Source organism: Diceros bicornis, chromosome 7, assembly GCF_020826845.1.
Source record: "Diceros bicornis minor isolate mBicDic1 chromosome 7, mDicBic1.mat.cur, whole genome shotgun sequence".
NCBI classification, from domain to species: Eukaryota; Metazoa; Chordata; class Mammalia; order Perissodactyla; family Rhinocerotidae; genus Diceros; species Diceros bicornis.
The window spans coordinates 55,910,316-55,919,704 of NC_080746.1; the positions used below are offsets into that span (position 1 = coordinate 55,910,316).

Sequence of the window (9,389 nt, forward strand, 5' to 3'; positions counted from 1 at the left end):
ACAAGTAAAGGTCTGAGGGTACAGCGACAGAAGGAAGAGGGGAGTCAGGAAAGCAGAGGGACGTCACCTGAGCGGTCCTGATGCTCTCTGTGTGGGGACGGCGTCCCAGGCAGAGCGCATGTGTGAGCAAAGGTACAGGGCCTGGAATAGCGGGGCTCGGTTACTAGGATCTGAGTAGCTTGGTGTGGCTGGAGAATAGAGTTCAGGGAGTTGTTCAGCGTGGCTGGAGGACAAGGCCAAGGACGGGGGTGTATTCGTTATCCAGTGCTGGTAGATGAGCTAGTCTAGCACTTTTTCTCTTCCCCTCCAGGTCTTGTCAAAAGTCACTGGAGCCCAGCTCCCATCAGCCTGGTCCAGTCCTAGCTTATGCTTGTCCCAGTGTAATTATTAACAGTGGCCCCTTTCACTCCCCAAAGTTTCCTCGTTTGGATGGTCACCTTAGTTAGGGGCCCCCCGTGCTTCCATATCACAGTGACCCCATCTCTACTGAGGATAGAGCAGGATCTGGTCCAGCTCAGCAGGTGCCCAGCAGAGAGCAGAGGCTCAGGAAGAATGAGTTTCATGCCTGGAAACCTCACAGCTTGGGGTTCCAGAACAAACCCCTTTCACCTCGTAGGGAGGGGTAGAGATGCCCCTTCCATCAGGAAGGACCCCCCAGCAGGGTTTCTGCCTGCAGGAGGCTGCAGCGGGTTTCTGAGGCCTGTGGGAAGCTGCCCACGGAAGCTGAAGAGTCCTTGCCACCCCTTCCTTGTTCACCTTCCCATCTGCAGGCCACCAAGGCCGGGGTCTGGCTGCAGGAGGCAATGACCACAGGGGTGCAGACACAGAGTTAGGAGGTGGGGCAGCCCTGCCAGATACTCAGACCCAGAGCAGGGCAGGGACAGCCCTGGGGGCATCCTGGCTCTGGATCTGCTCTGCTCCTGACACCGTGTGTGACCTGGATGGGCTCCTGCACTCCCTGGGCCTCAGTTTCCCCACCAGTACAATGAAGGGTTAGTTGGGGTGGTCTGCATGGGACTGGCCAGCCCTGGGGTAAGCTGCCCTGAGGCAGCACTGAGGGAAGGGGTGCAGTGAGGGAGGGGTGAGGGGGTGGAGGAGGGGACTCTGAAGGTGGCCAAGCGCATTACCATGGGAATATTAACTGCCCCGTCACTTCTCCCAGTCCAGGGAAGGCCATGCCCATAAGTTAGGGCTGAGAGTCTGCCAGGCAGAGACTTAATGAAGAAGGAGATGGACTTCAGTGAGAGCAGGCAGTGCCTCTGGAGGTCACAAGTGCAGCCCCAGCCTGGACAGAAGGATCCTGGAGCCAGGCAGGGCAGGGGTGCCCAAGGCCAGGGTCGGACTGGCCCAGGATGGCAGGAACGGGCTCTGCCGTGCTCACTGCTGAAGCCCCAGCACCCAGCGCACAGTGGGGTCTCAACTAGCGTTTCTGACTAAGGACCAAACGACATGGCAAATTGTGCTGAGCCCAGATTGAAACCCAGTCTTCTAGACTCTAGCTCTGGGGGCGTGGGTGGGAAGGCAGCGTGGAAGTAAAGGCTTCTCAAGGAGATGGTGGCCATGGCTTCCCTCTGCTGTTGAGAGGAAATTTCAGTTTTTACAGGGTCACAGAACCCCAGGAAGTCTGACACGTTTCCCAAAGTGTGGCACTGGATTCGTGTCTGTCACATTTCTGACAGTTACACACCTTCTCTCTCCCTCTCCTGCTCTCTCCTGTGCCTGCTCTTTAAGGGGGCATCCTGGCCGAGTTTTCCCCTTGGCCCTTGGCCTCTGCAGGCCTCTGCCCACCTCCGACTTCCAGCAGCATTCACAGCGTGTGATCACGGGGGAGGCTGGGCTTGGCACTGGTGAGGGTGGGTCTGGAGAGGGTGGGTGGCATCAGGGTGTCAGGGCAGGGCCCTCTATCTCACCTTTTCCTACAAGGTCTCTTCTGGGCTCCTACAATGTCCCCTTCCCTTATCCCCCTGCCCATTGGCACAGCTCGGGTCTGATTCCTCTCTGTCTCCAGTGCCCAGCCTGAGGCACAAAAAGGGCCGGCAAAAGGATGAAACAAGTAAGAGGCTCGGTCTAGCTCTCCCGCCCACATATCACACCTCTCCACTTCCCTGACTCCTCCTCCGAGGGCGGAGGTCCCTCTAGTGCCTCCCAGTGGAGAATGCTGGGAATGCAGATCTGTCTTACCCACACACCCCCCCCACCTATCCCCAGCCATTAATGGTCTTCTCCAATTCTCAGGCTAACAAGATCCTCCTGCCTCCAGGCCTTTGCACAAGCCAATGCTTCTGCTCTTTCTCTGTTCTGCAAACTCTTAGTCATCCTTCATAACCCCGTTCAAATGTGACTTCCTCTAAGAAGTCGTCTCCCTAGGCTGGGTCAGGGGCCCTTACCCTGAGCTCTCATGGTTTCCTGGGACTTGTTTTCTCTAGACCTTGATTAAATATGTTTTTCTCCTGAGTCAGCTTCTCTAGGACTGGTAACCATGTGTTTAGTAGAGGCTGAATGAATGGCTGGATTTGCAGAGGAGTCAAGGCTGGGGGCCCTGGGGACCTGTTGATACTCCCAGTAAGGCCAAAGGCTACTGACAGGCTGCAAAAGGGGTGGCAGCCCAGAGATGACATTTAACAGGAATCAGTGAATGGCACTGAAGTTTAATATCAACTGGCATACATTAGGCACTGAATTCGTTGATTTTTGACAACTATTGATTCGATACTTAGCTTAGCAGCAGCTCTCATATAAAACCCTCAAAGATTTTTGCTGACAGTGAACCCACAGCTAATAGCATGTTTTATTTGCCAGGACTTATCGCAGTCTTAGGCTACATTACCAGAGGGCACGTCTTTGGAACTGGGGAGGTGACCTGTTACAGACACAGTTCTCTCACCTGTGTTGGAGAGACCATCACTATTTCATCCTGGAGGATCGGCAGAGCACCCTTTGAAGGTCACTGACAGATGGGAATGCTTCAAGAGAATCTAACCCCTTCTCATGAGGAATGAGTAGCAGAAGGGGTAGGGAATTTGCTGGGAGAAGATAAGGAGACTCTTGCGCTGTCTCTGACTCTGTGAAGAGCAGTCCTGGGCTGGGGTGCGCTCCTGGCCCCAAGGCAAAGTTGGGACCGTCAGGAAGTCCCAGGCACATTCCTTTAGCCCTGAAAGGGATGCTCCCAGGAGGGGAGGGAGTGAGCTCCTTGTCGAGAGAGAGCGCTCCTTGTTGGGACGGCTTAGAGGCTTCCCACATTACCTCTAAGCTCCTTTTCAATCCTTAGAAGACAAATTCTAGAGTTATGTGGCCCTAAAATTCTAAAATGCCACAATTCTAGACTTCTGCCATGTGGTTCTAGGGCTCTGAGACACTGAGTGCAAAATAATCCAGCCTGGGGACCTCAAGCAGGAGCTAAGCCTCTTACCCTGGCCCTGCTGGCCCAGAACCCACCTGTCTCCTTGCGCCACCATCTCAAGGTGTCATTTATCCACACCCCCCACCTCCAGGCAGCTTCTCCTCTCAGCCTCTCACATACTCAAGATGCAGTTCTCACCCCTGTGGCCAGGAGAGCGTGGAGGGATGCGGGACATAAGGGAGTGTCGAGTAATTCATCAGAGGGGATGATGCCAAAGCAGCAACATAACGATCCCTCCTCTTTCCTGTCTGAATTAACTGCTCTGATCCTCTGTAGGAGGATCCCCTCCCTGATGGCCTCGCCTGATGCTACTGTCTGTCAGTCCAACTACGTCTCCCCCACAACCCCCACCCCCACTGCGCTGATGAGGAGAGGACGGGGAAGAGGATGTAGAGGAGGCACAGGATCCCATCCTGGCTGTGGATAACCCTATCTCAGAGGATCAAAAGCAGACTGGCTTGGAGAGCAATGCCATCCCAATGGGAAGTCCCTCCATGTGTCTAGCCTCGATCCTGCTACGTGCAGTCAGAGCCCATTTCTACTCCCATAGTCCGGGGGAAGATACCAAGGGTCACGCCTCACCTCAGGGAGGTCCAAAGTGCCCTCCCAAGTGTCCCCTCCTGCCCCCCCTTCAATGCCCCAAGGTCAGCAGGAATGACACGGCATCACTTACACGATGAGAGTATCCGAGATTATTGCAGACTTTATAGAAAACTGCCCAAGGGAGATCCAGATGTCTTGGGTGGGGTTGGGAAGGCAGGCCTCAAGCCAGCACGTTGAAGGAGGGTGACTTCCTGTGTGCAGAGCAGCACAGGCCAGCCGTTCTGCCTGACCTAGGGGGTGGGAGTCAGGGAGAGGCAGCCCCCTCCCCACTCACCAATTGTGCTTTGGGATCATGCAGAAGGCAGGGCGCTGCGGCTTAGACCCTGAACAGGAGGGCTTGTGCCTGAGACAGGAGGCAAGACCCCCTTCGTCTTCCAGAAGTCATATGGGGAAAGGGGGTGCACAGCAGCAAGGAATCCCCAGAGGAGGAGTCACGTGGGTGGGAAAGGGCATGTGGGCAGCAGCTCCCAGCCCTTCAGAGCTCCCTCCCCAACCCATCTGAGGCCACAATGGACGGGCGACCCTGGTTCTGAGGCCCGGCCATCTACTGTGCACCCCTAGTACTCTCTCCTTCCCCATAGGGATCTGCTAGATGGTTGGGGTGTACCTACACCTGTCTTGCAAGGTTGGATAGCTCATCCTAGGAGGACAGGGGCATGGGCACATCCCATGAATGGAGTCCTCACCAGCCCTGACCCAGTGAGCAGCAGGGGCAGGTACTGAGTGCAAGTGATGGGTGTGGGGGAACGGAGAGCCTAAGACTCTGGCAGGGGGATGAAACTCAGATCTGGGTGAAGAGCTGAGAGTCTGGGGACAAGCACTGAGTATGGGGGGGTCTGGCCAAGGGTCAGCTCCATACTAAGGCTATAATGGGGTGTGCCAGTCCCTGGGATGGGAGAGACAGATGGGAGCTGAGCCCCAAGCCTGGGCCAAGGAAAGGAGGGACCTGAGCCAGAGCTGGGGTGATAGGTGGTATGAAATACCTCCTCAGATTGGGGGAGGGTGCCCAGCCTTCAGAGCCAGTGTATGTGGGTCTCTACACAGCTTGGAGGGCTCAGAGCTCCAGAATGAGAAAAAAGGCTCCAAGTCCATAAACACTTTCCGGTGGGGGTGCTCTGCTTCTGAGACCAGAATGGGACGTGAGGGCCCCTGAGCCCTGGGAAGCGAGCTGAGGGCTGCAAGCTGGAGATGGGGGTCAGCGAAGTTTGGGGTGGTATTTCTCGCTGAGAGGTCTGGGCTCGAAGCACAGGTGGTGGAGGTAGTCTCGGGGTATCGGGTTGAAGGGCAGGGTCTCTGGGTGAGGCTTGAAACGGGGAGGGGTCTTTCGGTGGTTCAAGAGGGATGTGTCCGAGTCCGGGATGGGCGGCTAGGGTTTCTAGAATCAGAAGGGGTTGTCTCTGGGCTTTTGAGGCTGAAGAGCTCTCAGAGGCTGGGGAGAGGGGGTACAGCTTGGGGCCGCCGGGGGCGGGGGTGCCGTCATCCAAAGGTCTCAGGCCCATCAGGGGCAGGTTTCAAAGCCCCAAGCTCGCGGGTGTCTCATACCCACGGCTTCAGCCAGGCAGCCCCAATAAGGTCATCAGCTGGCAGGGGCAGCTCCCAACCCCCACCCGGCGAAGCTCAGAGGCCCGAGCCCGGGGAGGTGGCGCTGGAGCCGGCGGGGACGGCCGGGGCGGGCGCGCGGCGCGGGTCGGCGTCCTGCTCGTAGCGGTAGTGGTAGCCCTCCATCTGGTCCCGGCAGGCCTCGCGCAAGTTGCGCATCCAGCGCTGGATGCCGCGGCGGTTTAGGTAGAGCACCATTAGGAAGATGAGGCCGATGAGCGCCAGCACCAGCCCGAAGAAGACGTAGGAGGCTTCCAGCTCCGGGCCGGCGAGTTCCACTTCTTCCCCGCGACCCTCGGCGGCGCCGTCGGCGCAGCGCAGCCGCGCCTCGTCCAGGTCCAGGAACGGCCGGTCGTGCAGGGCGCGCGGGGCGGCGCAGCGCAGGCGCCGCGCGTCGGGTACGCGCTCCGTGGCGTTGCGCAGCCAGGCCAGCAGGGGGCGCGCGGCACAGCTGCAGCGCAGGGGGTTGTCGGCGAGCAGCAGGCGCGGCGCGGGGAGGTCGCCATCGCGCTCGAGCGCGCGCAGCTCGTCGGGGCCCAGGCCGGCCAGCGCGTTGAGGCGCGCGTCCAGCTGCTCGAGGCGCGGCCGGCGCAGCGCGGCGGGCGGCAGGCGGCTCAGCGCGTTGCCCGCCAGGCCCAGCAGGCGCAGCTCGTCCAGCGGGGCGAGCGCGGCGTCCAGCGCGGACAGGAGCGCGGGGCCGCCCCGCGCCAGCGCGTGGTTGAGCTGCAGCGAGCGCAGCGCGGGCAGCCCGCGGAAGGCGCCGGCGCCCAGGGCGCGCAGCGGGTTGTGGCTCAGGTCGAGCGCCGCCAGGCTGGGTAGCCCGTCGAAGGCGCCGTCCTCCACCACCTCGATGTTGTTGTGCGTGAGGCGCAGCGCGGTCAGGAGCGGTAGGCGCACGCCGCCCGCCGCCGCCTCCTCCCCGTCCGCGTCCCCGCCGGCGAAGGCGGCCGCGCGCAGCACCGTCAGGTTGGCGCCCACGATGGTGAGGTTGCGCGCGTCGGGCGGCACGTCCCGCGGCGGCTGCCGGAGCTCCGCGCCCGACGCGCAGCGCAACAGCAGCTTGGGGCCGCCGAAGCAGTAGCACTGGAAGGGACAGGGCGCGGCGGGCCGGCTCAGCGCCGCCGCCACGAGCAGCAGCCTCGGCAGCAGCGGCCCCCTTTGCTCCGGCTGTCCCGCGCGCAGGGCCATCGCGGCTGCCCCCGCATCCAGCGCCAAGGCCGCCGCGCTCACCAGTGAGTTCGGAGCGCCTGGGGGGCGGGGAGGGGGGCGGGTGGGGCGAGTCCTTGGCTCGGAGCGGCTGGCAGTCACTGTCGGTCCGTCCGCTGGCTCTGAAGTCCGAGGATCCTTCACTTTCCTGGCTGGGGCGAGAGGGGTCAGGAGCCCCCCGCCCCCGGTGCCCTCCTCGCCCTGCGCGCCGGCCTCCGACTTCCGCGGCCGTTCCGGGCTCGGAGCCGAGTGGGCAGGGTTTGCCTCCCCCCTCCCCGCCTCCCGGCCTCCTCCTCCGCCCCCCCGGAGTCTCCGAGCCCTCCTCGCCGAGAGGCGGGGTGGGAGGCTCCCGAGAATCAGGGCTTTCGGCTGCTGCGCTTTCTCTTCTCCCCTCCCCGCTCCGGCGCTGCTGAGAAGTTGGGCTCTCCGAGGTTCTGACTTGCTGCCCTCTCGTCTCCCCCCATCCCCTACGTTTAAGCTGGTTCCTTCCTTCGCCCTCTCTGGCACGTGTGGGGCGGGGCCGGGCCCGGGACAGCAGGCAGGTGGGTCAGCACCAAGGAGCGAGAATTTGGGTAGAGGACTTGCGAGTTCCCCCTACAAGCGCAGGCAGGGGTGAGAGGTGGGCTGAGAAAGGTACTCATTTTTCAGCCTCTTGCTAATTTCTGTGATCAAGGAGAGGGCTGTGCGAGGAGAGGCTGGAAAATCCCCAGCCTCGGCCCCCTCCTCCGCGACCCCAGTTACATTAGGCCTGGCTGGGTCACCACCCCTGCAAGTCCTGTGGAACCAGCGTTTTCTCGACCCCTTCTCATCCCCTCCTCCCCCTGGGGGGAGTCAACGACACCGCCGCCTCCTTTCTCTCGTCTCCTCCCCACAACTCACGCAGAGGACTTCTTCCGTCTGCTTTCCTCCCCCAGGCTGGACCCCTCCCTGAGCGCTCTGGAAGGCCCTGGGACCCGGTGGGTGTGGTGATGCAGCTCTTTGCCATCTCCTCCCTGCCCCAGCACCCGGGCACCCCACTAGACTCTTCTATTGGGTCTCAGGACTTTGGGGTTGTTGGACACCAATCCACCACCCGTCTTCCCCTCCAGGGTTCCCCACCTGTAAATGTGAATGGGGGGAAGGGTTTGGGGTTCTAGAGGTTGGGAGAACAGGAGCAGATTTTGTAGCTTGGAGTGGGGGGGGTCTCAGAAGGACCAAGGCTGAGCTGTTTATAGGTTTGTTTTGTTCTGGATTTTTTTTTTTTTTTTGCAGAACTGGGAAGCTCCAGACCTGATTTAAAGAGACAGGCTCCTGGGAAGGGAGCAGTCCTGGCCTTGGCATGAATTATTCAGGCTGGAGAGGCTGACACTTGATCCGCAGGCCATTCTGGTATCAGCAGAGCTGGTTGGGATAGAGGGTCCTCCACCCACGAATCAGTCAGTCTCTTTCTCCTGAATTAGGGGGGTTGTTGGGTTGACTCTTTGGCTGAGATTATGTTTAACAGATCGACCAACAGATCAATACCACTTAAGGGGGAGAGCAGACCCAGTGGTGGCCTGGGTCTTGGGCAAGGACCAATGTTAAAGACCAGGGCTGTTGATGCTGGTGGAGCGCCGGCCCTCCTCTCCAGCTTCCCCTTTTCTCCCCTGTCCCCATCATCACTCCCAGGTATTGGCAGATGAGAACAGTAACTTGCACATACAGGGTTGGACATGTCTGTACAGATGTACATGTGAGGCTGTACACACACATGTACTTGTACATGCAGAGGCAAGCTTGACTCATAAACAGACCTAGGTGTGTCCACCTGTGAGCACACACAGACTCATGCTCACTTTAGTGTGCATATACACACATAGGAAAGCTTGCACAAGCTTGTGCACAGTTCCAGGCAGGCTCGGATGTGCCTCATGCAAGTGTATGCAGGCTCATTCATATGTGTGCACACGTGAGCATAGATTTGAGTGCGTCCTGCTGCATCCTTGGCATGCGTCCATAGACTCATAAGCACATATATACTTGAACATTCATGCTTCTGGGCCCGTGCAGGTTCCTGGGTGCATTCTCAGGGGGGCAAGCTTGCAGACCCATGCATGCAAGTGCATACATCCAGAGATTGGCCGACATACTCTGAGCCACTCCTGTCCTCCACCATGCCCTGGGTCTGTGGAGCTAACAGGCCGTGGTATCTTTTCTCATATAGGCACGAGTGCTCAAATAGATGCCGCTGGGGCTGGGCCCAGGCCCTAAGCTGTTGCACTCCCCCAGCCCTGGCCTGTGTCAGCTCCAAACCCCAGCTCAGACATCTCCCCCAGTGGGGGGCACTGGCTCTTCTTCGCTGTTGTGTTTCCAGTACAGGGATTAACACAAGAGAGTGGGCAGTAAATGTTTGTAGGCGAATGAATGAATGAATGAATGGAAAGGTCTCTGATTCCGGAGTGATTCCAGCCTCTGAGGAATCACAGACCAATTGCTAAGGCCAGAGTCCCCTCTCCAGGCCCCCATGGTGGCTGGTTCCTGATTGGCTGATGGCCCCCTCAGAAAGGGCTGCAGGACAGCTGGCGGCTGAGATTGGGGGAGTGCTAGACACCTCAATTGGGGA

At 59.5% G+C, this 9,389-nt stretch overlaps 1 protein-coding gene across 1 annotated transcript; it reads right to left on the bottom strand.

The window, feature by feature from the left end:
* Positions 1-2,642: 2,642 nt before the first annotated feature.
* Positions 2,643-7,129, bottom strand: TPBGL (trophoblast glycoprotein like). Its single transcript, XM_058544533.1, has one exon. It carries the CDS (start codon positions 6,788-6,790, stop codon positions 5,621-5,623), a length of 1,170 nt encoding a protein of 389 aa, XP_058400516.1. The 5' UTR covers positions 6,791-7,129; the 3' UTR covers positions 2,643-5,620.
* Between the last annotated feature and the right edge of the window lie 2,260 nt (positions 7,130-9,389).